General features: G+C 38.0%; 1 protein-coding gene across 1 annotated transcript in view; it reads right to left on the bottom strand.

The window, feature by feature from the left end:
- Nucleotides 1-22,891, bottom strand: part of LOC122815693 (mucin-19-like) — a gene marked incomplete in the record, with an annotated part of 520,597 nt that overhangs the window by 244,205 nt on the left and 253,501 nt on the right. The window contains 2 exon segments of the mRNA XM_044088393.1: nucleotides 17,418-17,465; nucleotides 22,190-22,224. Of these exon segments, the coding sequence (XP_043944328.1) occupies nucleotides 17,418-17,465; nucleotides 22,190-22,224 (83 nt within the window).

Below are 22,891 nucleotides of genomic sequence, written 5' to 3'. Positions count from 1 at the left end.
GACAGAATTTAAAAGACAAGGTGGTGAAGGCTTATTTTGTGCTACTTGATGAAAATATTTTGTTACCCATGAGATGGGTTGGTACAACACCCTGTAACAATTGTAATGTGTGTAAGTGTGTTGCCCGTAATTTTGGTAAAATCAATGGCAAGAAATTTTAACCTAATAATTTTTCTGTGACACTGATGGTGTTATATATTGTCTTAGATGTCCCTGCAACCTGTTTTATATTGGGCAAAGTAAAAGAAAATTCAAAGGTAGATTGCAGGAGCACATCAGCGACATTAAAAAAAACAGAGAATAGAATGCTTTATAGCTATGCATTTTATGGAAAAACACAATAATGATTCTTCTTTAATATAGGCTACAGTTTTAGAAAAAGTTTTTTGTCAAAACTGGCAATGTTGCATTCTTAAAAAACATGTTATCATGTAAAGAAGCAGTGGTTATTTTAAAATTTAATACTCTTTTACCTGGGGCACTGAATCATGAACTGAATTGTAAATATTTGCTCTAGTCAGATATCTTGATTTACTATTTTAGCATTATAATTGTTTAATTGGTAATTGTTTTATTGATGAGGAAAGGTGTGTGTGTGTGTGTGTGTGTGTGTGTGTGTGTGTGTGTGTGTGTGTGTGTGTGTGTGTGTGTGTGTGTGTGTGTGTATATATATATATATATATATATATATATATATATATATATATATATAGGAAGTGTGGATAAGAAATGTTACTTCTTGAAAGCTATCCAGCTGAGGCGATAAACTGTATTAAAATATTGGATCTGTACCTTGTTTTTTTTCTTTTTTTTGGATTGATGGTTGTGGATCATCAACTCACTCTAGGAACTGCAGACCCATCAGTCTGAAAAGTCTAATATGCAAAGCCATGGAATGAATTATCATGGAATCGATCAACAAGGACACTGGCAACCTACAAACACTGGAACCATCTCAGTTTGTCTTTGATAAGAGAAGGTCTTGCCTACTTAACCTGGTACACCTGTTTGAGAGAGAAATCAGCAGATACCATCTACATTCACCTGGCTGAAGCATTCAATACAATACCCTACTCAGGTACTGTTGACAAACTCTCACAACTAGGCATAAAACCCTACACAACTCATTGGATTGCTAGTTGGCTTACAGATATGACCCAAGAAGTCAGGATGAGTGCAATCACCTCCTCCAAGAGTCCAGACACCAGCAAAGTACCCCAGGGGTCTGAGTTGGTCTGCTCCTGTTTGGCATCTACTTTTTAGAAGTCAAGACTAATGTCAAAGGCCACTGGCTCATCAACTTTGCAGATAACTGCAAATTAGGGCCCATCATAGATGCCCCTATGAGACCAGCACCCTATTAGATGGTCTAACAGAAACAAATGATTGCTGTGGAAGATAAGTATTAAAACACAGTGTAAAGAAATGCATTACACTGTCCTTTGTAAAACTGCTCACCCCTAAAACAAAACTTTTTCCCCCTCCCTAAACTTAAAGTTCCTATTCATGCTCTAGACTTAAAAAAAACCTCCTGCTCCCTAAAAGTAAAACTGTTTTTCTACTCCCTAGACTTTAAGTCCATGAAGTCCCTAATCACTCATTAACCCTAAACTACCCTCCTGTTCCCTAAATGCAAAACTCTTCCTAAACTCAAATCCCACTCATGATCACTACTCAAAACCCTCATCAATGGTCCCACTGTCCTCCTTCTCCCTTCCTAAACTGCTCAAATTCAACTAATGTGCTCAGGCAATATGCAGCAGCTCTTCTACACAAACAGTTGCTTTGTCTCATCTGGATATGTACTTGATGACTTTTCATTTTTGAGTCGGTAACAAGTATGTGTTTATTTATGTTTGCTCAAAGCTGCAGTAAGTTAGGTCTTTTGCCCTTGCTCTGCTGTTTTCCAAAAAACTGCTCTGATACTACAAAATATATGTGCTTATTTTCAGCTATCTGCACTTCTAATTAAATAAAACAATATTTGCATATCTGTTTAAACTGTGCAATTGTCTTTTAGGCTTATTGAATTGAATCCTTAACTCTTTTCTGATCTTTGTCCCCTTTTTGTTTTCTCTGCTTGCTCATTTTATTTGTTGTTGCACTTGAAAAATACTAGCATACAGCTGAATCTAGTACTGATTCTGACCTTTGGAGTTTGTAGTACAGTTAATCTTTTGTCTAGAGAGGCCTAGCTGTTGCTTTGTGGGGGGGAATTTCAGTTTGGTCTGATCTGGCTAGAGTTATTGCTACAGGGATCGGTTTAAGGTGTTTTTTGACTGGATCATGTGAACTTTGGCTGTTTTTTGTTTCTCTGAGTTAAATAGTGTTTAAAGCTGTTTGTGCTTGCTTGCTCAAAGCTGCAGTGAGTGAGGCCTTCTGCCCTTGCTCTGCTGTTTTCCAAAAAAACTGCTGTGAGACTACGGAAGATAAGTATTTATTGTCAATTGTTTACTGCACTTCAGATTAACTAAAATTATATTTCCTACATATCCATTTAAACTGTACAACTGTTTTGTAGGCTTACTGAATAGAATCTTTAACTCTGTTCTGATCTTTTTTTGTTTTTTTCTGCTTGTTCATTTTACTTGTTGCTGCACTTGAAAAACATTAGCATAGAGCTGAATCTACTACTGTTTCTGGTCTTTGGAGCTTGTAGTACAGTTAATCTTTTGTCTAGAGAGGTCTAACTGTTGCTTTGTTCATAGGTTCATAGGTTCATAGGTTCATACTAGGCTATCTGCCCTAGGGCATTTATAAGCCTAGCCAGAGTGTGTTTGGCTTTCGCCACCCATTTTAAATGAATTTTGCTATGCCCTTTTTTGAGGTTAGTATACTGTGCCTCTGTCTAACAGTGACACAGAAGTGATACCCGGAGTAAACCTATGATCTCCCATCCACTCATCAAGATTCCTCTTGAAGAGAGTCAATGAGGGACTCTGTCTAACCTGGACTGGAATTTTATTCCAGAGTGAAGGGAGCCTCTGGGTTATGAATCTGTCCAGCATGTCCTATTTATTTCAGTGCTGAGGTTCAAGTCTCTCGAGCGCGTAGCTTGATGGGATTTGGATTTTCTGAGGTGCAGCATGTCCATTAATTCCGGGTTGGACATGGCTTTATATGTCAGGCACAGATCACCTCTGAGCAGGTGGTATGCCACTGAGTAGAGCTGGAGTTTCTTTAACTGGGCAGCATATGGCATCTGTTTGAGCCCTTTGATCCTCTTGGTGAGGTACTTTAGGGGTCTTTCCAGTTGCTGCAGGTGTCTGGTAAGGTACATCCCAAAATGGGCATTGTACTCAATTATGGGCCTGATGAGGGATGAGTAAAGAGGCACGATGACCTCCCCTGATCTAGATGTGAATCTCTTCATGATTAGGTGGGCTATATAAAATGTTTTTCTAACCACTTTGGCCACGTGGCTGTCAAATGAGAGATTGCTATCAACTTGGGTCCCCAGGTCCCTAATTACTTTTTCCGTACTTAATGGATTACCACCTATGTGGTAATTTGTGGGCACTTTGATTTTGCCAAAGGGGATGACTATACACTTTTGGGCATTTAGCTTGAGGCCATGGCTCTGGCACCAGTTGTCTGTTTCTATGAGGCCCTTTTGGAAGATGCTTGTGTCGGCTGGAGAGTTGATTATGGCGGCCAGTTTGCAGTCATCTGCGAACTTGGTCAGCCACAGTCCTTCCGTGTTGGCCTGTACCTCTGAGAAATATATACCGAACAAGGGAGGTCCCAGGACTGAGCCTTGTGGGATGCCACTTGTAACTGGTTTGGAGTCTGACATGGCTCATGGGAGGAAGTTTCATTTTGGTCTGATCTGGCAGGAGATACTGCTACAGAGCTCGGTTTAAGGTGTTTTTTAGTTGGACAGTTTGAACATTGGCTGGTTCCTGGTTCTCTGCCTTAAATATCCAGTGTTTACAACAATCTGTGCTTGTCTGCTGAAAGCTGCAATGCGTTAGGCCTTCCCTTGCTCTGCTGTTTCCCAAAAAACTGCTGTGAGACTGCAAAAGATATGTGCTTATTTTCAATTTTTTTCTGCACTTCTGATTATCTAAAAAAATATTTGCTGCATACCTGTTTAAACTGTGCAACTGTTTTTAGTGAATTGAATCCTTAACTCTGTTCTGATCTTGCAGTGGTGGCTTGGTGTCTTTTGAGATGCCCGACTCTACTATACATTTGATATTGGATACTTCTCCCAGTCCCGTTGCATCTGCTCATTATACTAAGTACAGTGAGATCAGTTGTAAAGGCCCACCTATTGCAACAGCTCATTTTACTGAGTACAGTGTGATCAGTTGTGAAGACCCATCACATAGCTTAACATTGAATTATCTTCTGTCTCCTCACTTTTTACTTTAAAAAAAAAGTGTGCCTCTTCCTATTTCATTTTGCTGCTTGTGCTTAGGTGTTCAGCTGCATTTAGTTTGCCACATTTGTTACTGATTATCAGTACCCTTGTTAAATTGATGACAGTATTCTACTGAATTGCTGCTTTATTTGAGCTGCTTTTACTGTTGTGATTGTGAACTAATTTATCACTTTTGCACTGTTTTAATGCAAATAACTACTAACTGCATTTCATTACTATTTAACTGTATTTCATTGCTGTTTACTACAACTCATTACTGCTTAACTGCATATTACTGCATTTCTTTACTGTTTAACTGTATTTTTTCATACTGTGAGTTCTGTTTGTGTCTGTAAGTGGTTAATTTGTAATTTTTTGTAAGTTGTACTGTGTTCTTACCCTTACAATGAGTAGCATACTCTGGATACAAAGTTTGCTGCATCCAAAGTTATTTGCTTTTGCCTTCTGTGTTTCTGGCAGCCATTTTGTGTTGGTAGGGGCCTATCTCTTCTGCTAGTGAGAGTAACAGGGCTGCCTGAACCTTATCTTGCAGAAGCTGGTAAAGAAATCAGGGACTAGCACGATTGGCTAGATTTCTGTGTTACTAGAATATTCTATCTTCTGAGCTGGTTTGGGCTTGTTTGCATGTCACACACTGCAGCTGCCCTTTTTTAACCCATTGCAAGATATTCCAGCTACAAATTTTCTCTTAGTAGCACTTATGCAATCACCTAGTAGTACTCATCATAGATTCTGATAAATATGGATGGAGAGTTTCCACAGTTTCTCCTGCCAGTCTGATTGATATGAGCATACTTAGACAGTGTAGCAACTGTCTCATGTACACAGAGAACCATCTACTACTACCAACTAGGAACATAATTTGTGAGAGATGCAACTACATTAAGAACCTAGAGTCTATGCTCTCTCCCTCGCAAGTCAGTATATCTGGCACTGAAAAGTTTGTCATCACAAACACCACAAGTCAGACACTACCCACACCTACACAACACACACCCACATATGCGGAGATCCTCAACAAAAACATGCCCAAACAAAAAGACTTCTGAGGCAAAAAAAGATGCAAACTCTACTGCCCACCACACCACACAGAGTCCACACACTTGTGTCTCACAGCCACTAAGGCCTAAGTATAAACTCAACATATTAGTCATAGGCAACTCCATTGTGAGACACACAGATGTGTCCCTCACCAGGCTGGAAAGTCACAGTTAGTCATTTGTCAGGTGCCAGAATCCATCATATTACCCATGCACACAAGTCTCTCAACAACAGATACAGTTATGACTCTGTCATAATTCTTGTTGGCGTGAATGATTTGAGAAGTACCTCCCCGGACTATATGAAGAAAGACATGGTCAAGCTTACTGAATATGTGTCCCAGGCAGGTATGTTCCCAGCCTTAAGCAGCATCCTACTGTCACCCAGAATGATGCCTCAACACAAACAGAAAATAATTGACTTTAAGTGGCTTAGTTTCTGGTGTTATTCCAAGGAGATCCACTACCTGACAGCCTGGGAAGACATGACTGACAGACCATGATGGTTTGCCAGAGTTGGCCTGCATCTATCTCCCTTAGATTTCAAGCTTCTGGCAAAGGCTCTTGCCTTTTTTAGGCAATGCCATGAGGTCAAAACTACCAACATGAACATTTCATCAAAATGCGAGTTAAATGTCATGCTGTTAAACACTAGGAGTCTAAATATGACACTGCACTCATTGCAAGTATTCTTAACCTAGAAGATGCTGATACTTGTGCAGTCACAGAAACCTGATTCAAAGCTGAAGAGAACACAACTGCCATACCAGGTTACTCATATTATCATGTATTCAGATCCCAAACCATGGGCAGCAAAGCAAAAAGAGGTAGAGTTGCAATATATATCAAAGACATGCATACCTCCAGGCTGGTCAAACAGTATGATGCACAGGAGATATTCCAGGTGCAGTTAACTATTGACATGACCCCTATTCAAATAATAGCTATCTACAGGCCCCCAACTTTGACTCAAGATGTCCACTACACCTAACTGGACCTCTTTGAATCTATCAAGATGCAACCCTTTATCCTGATCCTGGGCGACTTTAATTATCCAACCATAGACTGGAAGAACTACTCATGCCAAAACACAAGAAGCAGGTGCCTAATTGAAAATAATCTCTCCTTAACCTGAACAAGCAAATAAGAACATTAGTGAAATCCTCCAAAGCAAACTCTAAGTCCAAATTGGCTATATTTGCTAAAGACCATCATAAGGATGTCTTCACATATGTCTATATTCTCACAGGAAGCACTCAGATCTGCACAAAACTGGTTGTCAAGGACACAACATACACAAATGCTGTAGATATATTCAACCTACTGGCAGACAGGTTCAGTGAAAACTTCACCCCTCTATCCCCATCAGTAATTCAGGATATCCTCATCACCTGTCTCCCTCCCTTATCTCTAGGGAGCAATTCATCACTGCCCTCTCAAAGGTAAAAAATACAGCCCCCATGGGACCTGATAAAATCCCAGGCCACATGCTACATGAACTCAGGCAGGAACTTGCAGCAAAATTAGACACCCTACTCAACCAAAGCCTGAGTACTGGCTTTGCCCCAGATGAGTGGAAGACAGTCACTGTCATCCCTTTGCGCAAAGGTCAAGTGTCCACTGATTCAGAAAATTATAGACTCATCAGCCTAACTCGCCTGATCTGCAAGACCAAGGAATGGATTATCATGGACCTCTGTACAAGGACATTGGCAATCTCCAAGCACTCAATCCCATGCAGTTTGATTTCATCAAGGGGAGGTCATGCCTATTAAATTTGATCGACTTCTTTGAGACAGTGACCAAAGCCATGGGTAAGGGGAAGAAGGTGCACACTCTCTACTTTTTCCTGGCCAAAGCCTTTGATACTATTCCCCACTCAGGTATAATAAATAAACTCTTTCAACTAGGCATCAATCCACATGTTACCAGATGGGTAGCAAAGTGGCTAACTGATAGAGTCCACCTTGTCAAAACAGGGAAAGCCACTTCAAGCAGTAGACCTGTAATGAGCAGTGTACCCCAGGGATTAGTCTTGAGGCCTCTGTTGTTTGGGATACATTTTTCTGAGGTGCAGGCCAAAATTAGTGGGGCATGGCTGACCAAGTTTGCAGTTGACTGCAAGTTGGGCACTGTCATTCATTCCCCTAGTGATATGGATATCTTCAAAAAAGGTCTCACCCAAACAAATGACTTGTGCCAGAAACATGGCCTCAAACTGAATGCCAAAAATGCCTCATCATCCCCTTTGGAGAGAGTAACATCTGTACAAGTTATCATATTAATAACAAGGTCCTAAGCACACAGTCTGTCATGAGGGACTTCAGCACCCAGGTTGATAGCAAACTGACTTTTGACCACCATATTGCCTCCATTATATGAAAAACTTTTTACATGGCCCATCTCATTAGTAAGGGTATCTCATCTTGGGACAAGGAGGTCATAACATTCCTGTATTCTTCCCTTATAAGACCCATTATTGGGTACAATGCCCATTTATGCATGTCCCTCACAAAGCAATGCAGCAGCTGGAGAGACCACAGAGGTTCATCACCAGGAGAATCCAGGGCCCCAAACATCTACCCTACAATGATAGGCTAAAAGCCCTGTCCCTCTACTCAGTCTCATACAGACTCCTTAGATATAACCTCTGTCTGGCATACAAAGCAAACTCAGACCCCACATTAATGGGACTACTACATATCCACAAGTCAAGCTCCACTTGAGTAACACACATGCGTGACTTCAACTTGGTCTGTGACATCAACAGGACTTGTTGTCAGAACAGATTTGTTTCCCAGAGACTTCCCCTTCTGTGTTATAGACTTCCTGTCCATGTCAAAGAGTAGCTCATTAACCCCTTTTAACTGCAACCAGGATAACGCGATGGGGAACAGAAAATACACCCCTGGGATTCCACCTGTATTCCTGCTGGACAGGGGCATCAGGTGCTGACTTGCTGGAACATGGGCTAAAGTCTTGGCTAGGCTTGTAAGGGGCTCAGGGCCAACAGCCTAGTAACTTCTTATTATATTATTATCCTATATATCATTATAAGTAATATATATAATAAAACTATATGTATATAGCTTTTGATGTTCTTTATATAAACTTTATAAATATTTAAATATTTAAAAATTGCCTTGCTACATATATTGGAAATACGTATTTGATACCAGTTTTGTGAAAGCTTGGTATATAGCTTCCATGCTTTTGCATGTACAAAATTGACTGAAGTAACCCTATCAAGGGATGAAACCTGGACTGCTTTTTTCTTTTAATAGTGGCAAAATGTGCTAAATGTAGTGCTATGGACTTTGTTTCATTTGACTTTTGGATTCTACAAGAGTTGGTTCCTTGTGAGCAATTTCTTCGTGCGTTTTAAAGGTGGACAGAGGAAGGAGGACAAGGAGACATGGTGGTGGAATGAGGAAGTACAGGAGAGTATACAGAGGAAGAGGCTGGTGAAGAAGAAGTGGGATTGTCAAAGAGATGAAGAAAGTAGACATGAGTATAAGGAGATGAGAGGTGGCGAAGGCTAAGGATAAGGCATACAGAGAGTTGTATGAGAGATTGGACACTAAACAGACAGAGGGACAGAGTTGGGAAAGATGTGCAGCAGGTAAGGGTGATAAATGGCAGTGAGGGAAACATTCTCACAAGTGAGGAGAGTGTGCTGAGTAGATGGAAAGAGTACTTTGAAGGGATGATGAATAAAGAGAATGAGAGAGAGAGAGAGAGAGAAGGTTGGATGATGTGGGGATAGTGAATCAAGAAGTGAAGCAGATTAGCAAGTGGGAGGTAAGGACAGCTATGAAGAGGATGAAGAATGGAAATGCTGTTGGCCCAGATGATATACCAGTGGCAATGGAATTTTTAAACAGATTGTTTAATGAAATTTTGGAAAGTCAGAGGATTCCTGAGGAGTGGAGAAAAAGTGTTTTGGTACCTATCTTTAAGAATAAGGGTGATGTGCAGAGCTGCAGTAACTACAGAGGGATAAAATTGATCAGTCACAGCTTGAAGTTATGGGAAAGAGTAGTGGAAGCTAGGTTAAGAAGGGAGGTGATGATTAGTGATCAGCAGTATGGTTTCATGCCAGGAAAGAGCACTACAGATGCAATATTTGCTCTGAGACTGTTGTTGGAGAAATACAGAGAAGGTCAGAAGGAGTTGTATTGTTTCTTTGTGGACTTAGAGAAAACATATGACAGGGTGCCTAGAGAGGAGTTGTGGTATTGTATGAGGAAGTCGGGAGTGGCAGAGAAGTATGTAAGAGTGGTACAGGATATGTACAGATATGTTTAAGGTGGAGGTGGGATTACATCAAGGATCAGCTCTGAGCCCTTTCTTATTTGCAGTGGTAATGGACAGGTTGACAGATGAGATTAGACAGGAGGCACCGTGGACTATGATGTTTGCAGATGACATTGTGATATGTAGTGAGAGTAGGGACCAGGTTGAGGAGACCCTGGAGAGGTGGAGATATGCTTTAGAGAGGAGAGGAATGAAGGTCAGCAGGGCTAAAACAGAATATATGTGTGTAAATGAGAGGGAGGGTAGAGGAATGGTGAGGATGCAGGGAGTAGAGCTGGTAAAGGTGGATGAGTTTAAGTACTTGGGATCAACAGTTCAGAGTAATGGTGAGTGTGGAAGAGAGGTGAAGAAGAGAGTACAGGCAGGGTGGAATAAGTGGAGAAGAGTGTCAGGAGTGATTTGTGACAGACGGGTACCAATAAGAGTGAAAGGGAAGGTGTACAAGTGGCTAGTGAGACCAGCTGTTACATGGGTTGGAGACGGTAGCATTAATGAAAAGTCAGGAGTCAGAGCTGGATGTGGCAGAGTTAAAGATGTTAAGATTTGCACTGGGTGTGACTAGGATGGACAGGATTAGGAATCTGTATATTAGAGGGTCAGCTCAGGTTGGACATTTTGGAGACAAAGCAAGAGAGGTGAGATTGCGTTGGTTTGGACATGTGCTGAAGAGGGATGCTGGATATATTGGGAAAAGGATGCTAAGGATGGAGCTGCCAGGTAAGAGGAAAAGAGGAAGGCCTAAGATAAGGTTTATGGATGTGGTGAGAGAGGACATGCAGGCGGTTGATGTGAAATAGCATGATGCAGAGGACAGGAAGAAATGGAAACAGATGATCTGCTGTGGCGACCCCTAACGGGAAAAGCCGAAAGAAGATGATGACAATGATGATGTTTTAAAAGTGTTATTGTGTGTGTGTGTGTGTGTGTGTGTGTGTGTGTGTGTGTGTGTGTGTGTGTGTGTGTGTGTGTGTGTGTGTATGTGTGTGTAATAAACTTCAAAATAATCCAGCACTTCCAATATCATTTAAACCATGGCAACTTGGACCCAAAATATGAAATCCAGCATCTTCAATAGTGCTATTAATGCCAAGCTCCAAGGGATGAGGAACAAACATACAAATCGGTTTCACCCACTGATGTCCAAGCAAATGCCAATAAGATTAATGCTGACAAAAAAGACATACAAAAACATCAACATATATCTATGCATGCACCGAATGACAACCTCAAAGCATGCAATGTAAAATATTGCTTTGACCAAACTAGGTTGACTAAAAAAACAACAGTCAGCTTATTTTTTTGTTCATATGTATGTGTATATATGTACATTGTATATACATATATGTCTATATATTTATACATCTATATATATCTGAATGGACATATGAAGTCAGCAAGCAAAGGAGAGTAGTACAGCTGAAACTAAATTCATCCTCAAGTCTTGGTGAGTACCTTCATGAGGTGGACCCTGTTTTTTTTACAAAATCTCACCAAGGCGACACTGATATATAGACTGTAGTCATATAGCATATATCATGGACGGAAGTCAAAAATAAAAAAAAGATAGCTGGGTGCACAAGACCCAGGATAAAAAAGTGTCCAATCCTGGTAGGCGCAATTGTACCAAGACAAGAAAAAATGACTGTATAATCCTCAAAATATGGAAACATTCCTACAACAGGGCCAGGCCAGCCCCAGAGGGAGGATGCCCCCCTGTTGTAGAAGGAAGTGGCAGTCCACAAAAATCACAAAAACTGATAGGCCAGAGAAGAGCCATAAAGATGATAGAGTGGACTATTGAGGATAAGGAAGAATGTATGTATTGTTACTATTATCCAAAAATCCCAGAATTTCCAGACAGAGGATATACAAATAGACTAAGAGATAAATTAGAGGAAAGAAAAATACTTCCATGGAAAACTGTCAGAAGATTCAAATGAAAATTTGCATTCACTAATGCAACAGATTTTTGAAAAACATTATATAGATCAAGAAACTTTGATCTGGTTGGAAAAAGAAGTATCAGAGGAAGTGCAAAAATGTATACAAGAAAACCTAAATATTTTTGAAAACTATAAAAAAGAAATATGGACATGGGAAAGAAGAGAGATCTGATATGGTGTAATATTTATGCAAAGGAGAAAGCCAAATTAATCAGTATATAAAAGACAGCCCTAAAGATATTCAAAGAGAAATACAGGCAAAGGCATCCAGATATGGAAATGTTTACAATAAAAAATAATATCACAAAGATGGAATGCAGAAAGGAAGATAAGTAAAGTAGAAATTAAAAAAATAGAAGTTGAAGTTACAGAATGCCTGTGAAGTGAAGGATTTGATGTAGAAGGTCTAACACAGATTATATCACAGTATGATGGAGTGAGTCCACAAAGTAAGGAGAAGCAAGAAGATCAGTAGACATCCGAAGAAGAAATATGGACATGGGAAACAAAATGAGATTTAATGTGGTGTAATATTTATGCAAAGGAGAAAGCTAATCTAACCAATACAAAAAGAGCAAGCAGCAAAGACATTTGAAGAGAAATACAGGCAAAGGAATCCAGATATGGAAAACTTTACAATACAAAAAAATAAGAAGACAAAGAGGAAAAGTAGAAAAGGAAATTAGTATTGGAGAAGTTAAAGTAATAGAAATTGAGGTTATGGAACACCTGCAAAGTGAAGGATTTGGCGTAAAAAATCTAATGCAGAAAGCACCGCAACAGGATTGAGCAAAGGATATCCAAATAAGGGGAAACCAGTGGAACAGGAAGCAATTGGTCGAGTGCTGCCATATCAAGATATTTTGGAGCCTTCCAAAGGAAACCAGTATAAATGTTCACTTGTAGTTAGACATCAATGGAAGGAACAGGAAACTGTGGAAACTCTGATGCAGTACAATTATGTTCACATCTTTTAGTGCTTTTCTCATATGGTCTGTGTTTAAATTCAACAAAACTTCTAATGTTCCTGGCCTTCCTAAACCCAGACCATGTGAGAAAAGCACTACAAGATGTGAAACTAATTGTACATTTTGTATATTTATACAGCAAGGTGATAGTTTTTATTGCCCTTATTTAAAGAACATCATTAAAACCAGTGCAGGGAGTGACTGTAACACTACAAAAGTAATTTACAGGGCACAGTGCAATGAAGGTGATGCATTCTCTGTGGGCAAGACCATAAATAAACTCAAGCGTAGGATTTCAAGTCATCTGTCAAAAATCTGCTCTGGATGTAAAAATAATGCATTTAGCCATAGACCTTTCTCTTCATAAAAGACACACATGTTTTAAGTTCCAGATCCTGGATCGCATAGACATTGGTGATCTTGAATGAGACATCCCGAATATTCTGAAGAAACATGAACTCATGTGGCAATTAAAGCTGAACTCTTTTAGGAAGCCTGGACTAAACTATTACTGTTCAATTAAAAGTGCACTGGAACTTAAAAAATTGCCACATTGTTTACATGACTAATTGTATTTTATTTTATTTTATTCTACCAATTGGTGTTAAATACCATTTTCAATCAGTTATAATTTAAGTGTATATTTTGATTCCATCATCATACATACATTTTTTCTTATTTTTATTTATAATTTTTTTTTTACTTTTTTAGTTCTTTTTTCCACTTTATTCAAAATGATGTGTAATAACAATACTAATTAATTAGACAATTATATATTTTTTTATAGATTGTTTTTAGGGTTCTTGTACACAGACCTGAAGAAGTCTAGAAGGATGAAAGTGATATTAGTTAACAATAGGTTATGAAAATAGAAATTGATTTTTACATGCAAAATGTATATGTATATATTTATATACTTTTTTGATTGCCAAATTAACTAAGGCTGATATATTTCCAGCCATGTAGTGTATTGTCTTGGATAAAATCACAGACTTAATAATCTGCTTAATAATCTGGTTAAATAAGAATTACCACATCATTATAAATTTTATTTAAAGTACATAAGGGCTATATTATTATGACAGCTACTAAGTAGGGCAGGACCAGCTCGAATGTCACACTAATGGGGGAAAGGATATGAATTTAACATGTGTACCAATAACACTTTGTTTTACAGCACAATAAACCACTTTCATGCCTGATAAAAAGTATATATATATTTAGAAGGCTTGTGAGGAAATTATTACTCTATTTTTGTTTTACTTGGATCGCTTGTCTGTGTCCTTAATAAAGGATTTTCGACTAGAAACAGACTGCCTACTTTACTAGGATTACTTTTGAATACTTAGTAATGCTGTACAATTATATATTTTCTATTATTATTTTTTGTTTTGTTTTGTTTTGACGTAAGACGAGTATAAGTTTGTTACTTCTACTACTATTGTCTTATCTGATTGACATACAGTGATTAATTAAAATATATGGACTGATCTTCCACACAGAGAAGTTTGGAGTTGTTTTGCTATGTGCTATCTTTTCTAAACATTCAGTTTTAAGGGGATTTCATGCATTGAACTGAAACCATCTTTTAATGGTGAAAAACAGATTAATATTAGTGACATGGGAATGAGTTTCTAAACCAATGCAAAAGCTTGAATATGTTTTAGGCTACCTCTTAGAAAATGTTTTCCAGAATTTCATTTAGGAATTTATTATGGAGAAAAACTTTATGAATTTAAAATCAAGGCAAAATAACTTATGTTGCATGTTTAGTACTTGTAGCAGTAAAATATGGTAATGTTACCATTTCCATGGGGTACTGCATGTCTTGTGATAATTCTGAATTAAAATTCTGAATATACAACTGTCTTAGTTTGTCTAAGCAGCAATTATCCTTAATCACTGTAACAACATTTAACTGGAAAAACATTTAAATTAAACATTCTAGTCCTGCTTGCAAGGGCGCCCGAAGGCAGGTGCAAGGGGGTGCACTTGCACACCTCTAGAACTGGCTGGCCGAGAAATAAATTTTATTTTAATTTAAAAAAAAACTTTTTTTTTTAAAGGGCATTCCTCTTTAAGAACGCCCTTTGCATCCATAGGCGCCAGATCCATAAGAGACCCATGCGTGCATTGCACGCTAACGTAAATTCAAACACAAAAGTGCGCAAAGGTTGCCAGAGTCACAGTGATCCATTTTATGAACTGCCATTTTTGTTTATATGCAGGCTGACTGAGGTAAGGATTTTTCTGTCAGAGAAAAGCTCTGTTTTGTTTATTTTATACAGAAGAGGAACATACCGTACTTATGTGGGATTTTAAAATGTTCATGGTCCTCGAAGTTTCACACACCGAAAAGGGTCTGTAGACTGTTACACATTCAGTGTTAGCAATTCTTTTAGCTGATACCCATTTTAAAAAGAAATCATATTAATTAAAATATCTTGTTTAAGTAAAAACAGCATATTTAACCATCCTATGTCCTTCCTAGCTGAAGTTGTTTGTAAGATCTTAGTTTGTGTTCCACATTATGATGGCTAATGTACCTCATTTTGGAGATGTAAGGTTGAGAGCTATGCTCGTCCTACCTTCAAAAAACATAGACTAAAATGTCTGAAGCTCCTGTTCTTAATTTATGTTGCTATGGGGACAGCATCAAGATGGCATAGGGTTGAGTGTCAACGTCTTGTGGAGAGAAACTTAAAAGAGTAAAGCAGTGTTTGATATAATCTGTACCAACTTAAAATGTAGGGGAAAGTTTACTTTTTAATTTTAGTCTGTAACAGAATCTTGCTGAGATATGGATATGGCACAGAAATGCTCATATTTAGTCTGCAATGCTGAATATATGGTTTTGTGATTGTTGGGAAGATTCCTTTTGCAGAATGATGCAAAGACCGTCACTGTTTTCTGATTGTTACTCATATCCTTGTTTTTACTTCGGAATAATTATGAAATAATGTAATCTTTTTCTTGTTCCATTTAATGTGGATGAAGTGTAAGTGTTTTTCTTATATTTGACAGGCTTTAACTGCCCTACTTACATATTTACAGCCCTTTATGTAAGCCACGCTGTTATTGTAAACATGAAGAACTAAGTAACAAGCTGTTGTCAATGCCCAGTCTTGGCTTGTGCTATGCTATTTTAGTTTATATGCAGGCAGGAGTGCTCTGTTGTTTTTGGATTCATCTCTATGCAGACTCCGTTTACTAAGGTGTGTGTGTTAATCTCTATGCAGGCTTATGCAGGGTTGGTTTATGCACTGCTGTTTTAGTTTATGTGCAGGCAGAAGTGCTCCATTTTTCTAAGGTCCATTGTGTTTGGATTAATCTCTATGCAGAGATTCCATTTACTAAGGGACATGTGTGTGGATTAATCTCTATGCAAAGATTTCATTTACTAAGGGTGTGTGTGTGTTTGTAAGAGGGAGGGAGGGGTGTATGGGGGGGTCATACCTCACAATTATCCAGATTTTTGCCTGATATTTTCAGATTGTTTCTCATAAAATTGTGTTATTTCTGGCAAATAACTGAAGACTGAAGTTGAGTTTAAGATGTCATGTCCTCAGAAAATGCATACTAGTGCACACAATTTTGTTCTATCCATTTTCTAAGGAGGTCAGGGGATGTATGTGTGTGACTCATACTTCTCAACTGTACAGATTTTCACAAAGGCTGAGGTATGTGTGTGTGAAAGAGAGTGAAATGCCCTATTTAGAGTTAGCAGGTGGAATTTATTTTCAAGGAATTCTGAGCTTCAAGGGAAAAGAAGTTTACTACTGCTCATGCTAAGTCTGCTTAAAATGTGCAACTGTTTTGTTTAACAAATGGTATCACTAGTGTGGTGTAAAATTTCAAATGTCTTAGTAGCACAGCAGGTAGCATACTTGAATCTTGATGTAGAGGGTTGTAGGTTGTACTCCCACTGCATGTAGATTTGTATTTTAAGGGGGTGGAGTGCTGCAGTCCTGAGTATGTCATCCTTTGGATGAGATGACTAGTAACTATGAACCTGTGTTTCCGCTTGCCACTTATTCCTATTGCAATATACAAGATTAGCATTTTTTTAGATGTAACATAGGCAATTTATTGTTTAAGGGGTGCAGGCACTGAATTTGTAGATGAAACACTGAAATATAAAGCTGTTTTCTACACACACACACACACACACACACACACACACACACACACACGCATACACACACATGCACACACACACACACACACACACACACACACACACACACACACACACACACACACACACACACACACACACACACACACACACACACACACACACACACACACACACACACACACACACACACACACACACACACTGTTGAACATCATATAACAATTATCTCATCACCAGGTGGTGTACTGCCAAGTTTGTAATCCGTTGTTCTCCATTACAGTCCTGCTTTTCACATTGAAGTCCAACATTTAATTCTTTGCAAATCATATAGAATAAACCAGTTCCCCAATTGCATACCAACAGCATATCTGGACTACTTCAGGTACACAATTCAATATGTTCCTACATCACAGTATATTAAGCTGCTGAAGGCAGTTCTATGAATTACACAAATGTGAGTTTTACTATATTCCAGCTATATGTATTTAATTAGCAAGTTTATGAGTAATTTCTAATTTCCTCTTGTATGTAACTTTGAGACGAACACACAAAATTTGATAGAAATGACAAATTAAAATAGTAGTAAAGGTAAAATAAAATGTATAAAGACATGTTTCATACCTGATATACTAGAAGCAGATGTTGTTATAACTGTAGTTGTAGTTTCACCTGAAGTGATATGTCACATAAGTTAGAAAAAGACCATAAATAATGTACTGAAAATCTGTTATTTTCTTTACAATTCACATATATTATTCATAACTGCTATAAAAATTGAAAACATGAATTAGTTTTACTGTAGTTTAAATGCCTTACAAATACTGCTTTTTTTGCCAAAGCTGCTATAAACATAAAATTGTTTAGATACTTAAAAAAATCTACTTAAAAAATCTTTACTACAACATGTATGACTTTACACTTTAATAACCTATTGACAAAGATAAAGGTAGTATTAGCTTGCATGATCTTACTTTATATTCAGAAGGTATATGTTAACTGTTAACCTTCAAAAATGTTTATAAAATAAAATATACTATTTCTTTTTCAAATGTTCCCTACTGGCAAAGAATTCTAAGTGAAGCAAATTCCATAAAAATGGCAGACAGGAATTCTTCCACCAGTAGATTATTTTATTCTAAAAATATTTAGTAAGTGCTTTCATTCATCACATCTGGGTGCTCATCAGACTAATGAATGCTAAAACACAAATACCTCACAGGCATAAGACATACATTTTTATTACATTTTAAACAGGGCACCACGGTACTTTGGACAGTATTTGAAACTGCACTAAAGTAATACCGCTTTTAGTTCCGGATGCCAGTTTCATAATAAAGAGTGAGTGCAATATAATTTTGAGCTGATAGAATACTCCAGCCTTTGAGAACTATTTGTGTTCTGTGTTGCAAGTCTATAATAAATTCAGCAACTATAGAAGATATTTTATCTATTTTCAAGAAATTTGGCAAATTCTGTAATTCACTATTTCCACCAGTCCAAGTCAAAAAATATTATAAAGGTAACTTAAAAAGTGACCCAAGTACTCCTTTCTGTGTTATCTTGTTTTTTCCCAAAAGCCATTAATTATTGGCAGAATGAAACTCAAGGGTCTTACCCACCTCCACTGCTGCTTTGCTGATTTGATTATACAATTTAATGAACAACTTATTGTTCAGAAATAAAGCTAAATCGCATATGAATCTACTACCCATTGAATTATTCACTTTACTGTCTTTTAACATCTGTGTAAATCATTCAAGACCCAAAACCAAGGCTATAACAGTGTAAAATAGGGTGTTGTTAAGAGTGACAAATATAGCTTACTCTAACAATTCCCTTCTACAGTCTTAGTTAAATCTGCTGAATATGATATAAACGATTACTACTGCTGCACTATCACTGGCTTTAAGTTACATTTTAAATTAAGTTTTATCGAGCCCTACTCATTTATCTAAGCTATATTTTACATGTGAATGATCTTATTTTGATATTAGATATCTGGGACTGTCATATGCTTAGTTTCAGAAACTTGACTGACATCTCTGGCTGTACAAAAAAGCTTCATGATCTCAGAAAATATACTATTTTTATTGAGCCTTAAATAACTGTAAAATGTAAATGTTTATGTCTAGAAACTGTCTCAGCTCTCAGCAGCAGTACCCACACAGTGAGCATACACATGCCTGTACACAGATGCTCTGAACAGTCTTCTTCTTCTTCTTTCGGCTTTTCCCGGTTAGGGGTCACCGCAGTGGATTACCTGTCCGCTCATGATTGGCAGTGGAGTTTTTTTATGGTGTCGAGTTGCCAGCCTGGCACCCAACCTTCCACAAAAGGCACACACTCACAACTAGGGCCAATTTATCATGTCCAAATCACCTACAGCATGTCTTTGGAAAGTGGGAGGAAACCAGAGCATCCAGAGGAAACCCACGCGACCACAGGGAGGACATGCAGACTCCGCACAGAAGGCACCACAGTCGAGGATCGAACAAGAGAACCTCTTGCTGTGAGGCAGCAATGCTAACTGCTGCAAAACTACCTGAAGACACCATAAACTCAGTAAAACCAGAACCTCATACATATAACAAACTGTACATGCTTCCCATTGAACCAAAAAAAAAGAAATATAGAGAGGAGGTTTTATACAATAATAAAAGCTCTAACAATGTTCAAGCCAGATTCAAAAGGCCATACGGTGATGTGATCTAACAACCGTAATGGCATCTTCTGTAAATTGGGACACCACTGTTTATAAAACTGATGTACACCTCACACAGCCTGTAAGAAGCTTGATAATACCTGCCATGGGCCATCATGCATCTTCACAATATTATGAAGAATTAAGGATAATTATTAGTAAATATAACATGGTCATTGTTCATAATGGAGAGTCAAATCTAAGAAGATGATTCATTTTGGAATTACAACAGGACATGGTATGATTATCAAGCATCCAACAAGCATAAGAATAACACATCTGTAGTGAAATTTTACCATTGCTTCATATGGCACCTGTATGTCATGAATGCTAGGGTCACTTGTGATCAAGTGGTGCCATCAGCTGGGAAAAGGGGATGCTCACCAGCTGTTATGGTGACTGACTTTTGTCCATCTCATCAATGTCTTTGTTTGGTAGAATCACATGACATAGCAATGCTTGATGCACATCACTGACACAGTTAGGTGATCTGCAAGCAAGCAAGCATGTACCATAAGCAAAGGACAAGACAGCCATTGGAGATGGGGTACCTATAACCATACCTTCTAATTGTCCATGATTTTACAATATGTCCCTGATTTTACCTATTTTCTGGCTTGTGCCTTTCAATATTTTGTTTTTTGGGGGTAAATCACTAAGGATTGCAGTGAGTTAATAATGCCGTTCATTATAATATTATACTTCTTATACTTCAGAAAATGCTGGTTGATGCAAAATGCATTAGCTTTTGATATAAAATAGAATAATATTTTAAAACTGACCTTGACTTTGACCTCTGCATTATTTTTGTATTTTGTACAAACTTCTTGAGCAATGAAGTTTAGAAGCATGCTTCCCATTACAAGCCTATCTGAAGAAACAAATTCCTAATGTCTTGCATGAAGATAACAAAATCACAGGTATCATATCTGGAAGAGTGAAGACAGATCCAGGAGTAGCTAAACCTCGGATGTCTCAGAGGGAGCTGCACAAGGTTAGCAACTAAACTGAAAGTGTGTACAACATCCCTGCATGTACAGGGTGGAGGCAGGTCACATGCACTGCTGCATATATTTACCTTAGGTGTGTCAGGCATGCAGGCACACAGGAATGCGATCAGCATATGTATGTTCTATTTCTGTATTCTCTGTACCACTGTTTGCATGTACAATATAGGGTATCACATAAGCATCAGCACTCAGAGTCACAATCTTTTGTTTTCTTATCTGTATATTCAAAAAACAGACTTCTGCTATGATAATGCCTGTGTAGGTTGGGTCAGGTAAATGGACTTATGCCAGCGTACAAAGAATCTGACAATCTCAAGTCAGTATCCTCCTGGATAGGCCTCCAGTCATTTACAGGGTGAAGGTATGGCCTCAACAAAACCCAAGCTACATACAGTAAATCATGAAGACAGTCACTTCCTGGTGGGGGGTTCCTCATGACCAAGAGCACCAGCACTGCTCCACCTTTGGCGATAGTGGCAGAGGAGTCCAGTCTATCCAATGTGTATATACTTGTCATACTGCAGCTTAACAGGTGCATCTGGCACTGTGATAAGTCATAACTGGTCTTGATATCAGGCAGAGCTAGGACTCAATCAACTAATTTGCAGGGTCATTACCCAGATACAGTTTTTGCTACTGATGTTAATGTGAAGATGAGCAGAACAGTGCAGAAAATGTGTAACTGTGTGATATTTGGTGGCATACAATATATTTAGTGGAAGGTAATGTCAGCATGAGTGGCGTGTGAGTGTCTGTCCTTATGTCCATACATGTGTGTAGTTACAGAGATTATATGTATATGTGCCAGTGTGTGTGTGTCTGTATGTGTGCATGTGTGTGTGTGTGTGTGTGTGTGTGTGTGTGTGTGTGTGTGTGTGTGTGTGTGTGTGTGTGTGTGTGTGTGTGTGTGTGTGTGTGTGTGTGTGTGTGTGTGTGTGTGTGCGCGCGTGTGTGTGTGTGTGTGTGTGTGTGTGTGTGTGTGTGTGTGTGTGTGTGTGTGTGTGTGTGTGTGTGTGTGTGTGTGTGTGTGTGTGTGTGTGTGTGAGTCTGTCTATCTCTGTAGTTGGAGAATGAGTGTCTGTTTGTTGTCTGCTAGAACTTAGAAGGTATATAGCTGAGCAGTGAAGAACTGCTCCAGCTAGAGATTCCTAGTAATGCACATTCTAAAATAGAGGTTGCTCTAGTGGGAACAAGCATGACTATGAATTGATGAGAGGTTGATCAGAGCAAATTAGTGCAGGTAAAATTTCCCCACTTCACCACTGACTATGAATCTTGGCCAAACTATGCACTCATGATAACTGCACATGAATTCTTACTTGAGACACTCGGTCATGATTTGACTACCTTCAAGATCTGAACTCTGGTAGGCACATTAGTAGATCATTGGTTAAACAATGAAAATATTGTCATATGTCAAGCCACATTTTTATAATATAATACGTTCATAATCATGCAAATGGAAAACAAAGCATTCATAAAATGTTAATAATTACTGAAACAAACTGAAAAGTAAGAAATACATAACTGAAGGATATGATGAAATGATAGCTAGAATTAAAATTTGGCAAATTATTATTACAAGAATGAAAACTAAGGCCGATGCACGCAGTATGTTTGTATCCATATATCTTAATACTAACAATTGAAAGCTGCCAACTGATAGAAAAAATGTTACTTACATGGCTTGCATATCAGTTTTCCACAGTCACATTTACTGTAAATAAAAGAGGACATAAAAATATGATACTCACATTGATTTAAGTTTTTCATTATCTGATTCATTAGTTATTAAGTTATCTTTGTATTTATTTATGTGTTTATTTACTTGGCAATCAGTGTTTTGTGTTAGAGGCATTAAAATGCAAAGAAGCATAACAAATTAAAGTAGGAAGTTCCTACATTTGCAAACAGAAAATCCATTTGTAATTCACAACTATTAAAAGGAATGATCAAAAAGTAGTTTTAATGGCAGTTTTGTCACCAATTTGTTCTGTATAATTTAAATGACTTTTTTGATTTTTTTTTAATCTAAAGGTAGCTAAAATGTTATAGCCATCAAAATACCCACACTACACAGAACATCCTGGGAGGTGAAACTTTTTTGTTCTCAGACACAGCAATCAGCAGAAAAAGAGTTTTCATACAAATCATCAAAATAGTCTAGGTGAGCATGCACCCAAATTAAATGATAAGCCAATTTAAGGGAGTATGGTTAAGCATCAAGTCTGCTTTTATTGGCATTAATGTTGAAGAAAAAAATCTCACTGACTACCCAAACTATCAAACTAAGTGAAAATAACAAAAAACAACACAGTACAGACCCATCTGTACCTCCAGATCTCCACATAACAAGATACTCTAATTCTGTGATCATACAACAG

This window comes from Protopterus annectens, chromosome 11.part0, assembly GCF_019279795.1.
Source record: "Protopterus annectens isolate FY-2018-M chromosome 11.part0, PAN1.0, whole genome shotgun sequence".
Classification (NCBI taxonomy): Eukaryota; Metazoa; Chordata; order Ceratodontiformes; family Protopteridae; genus Protopterus; species Protopterus annectens.
This window is presented reverse-complemented; position numbering and strand designations above follow the sequence as displayed.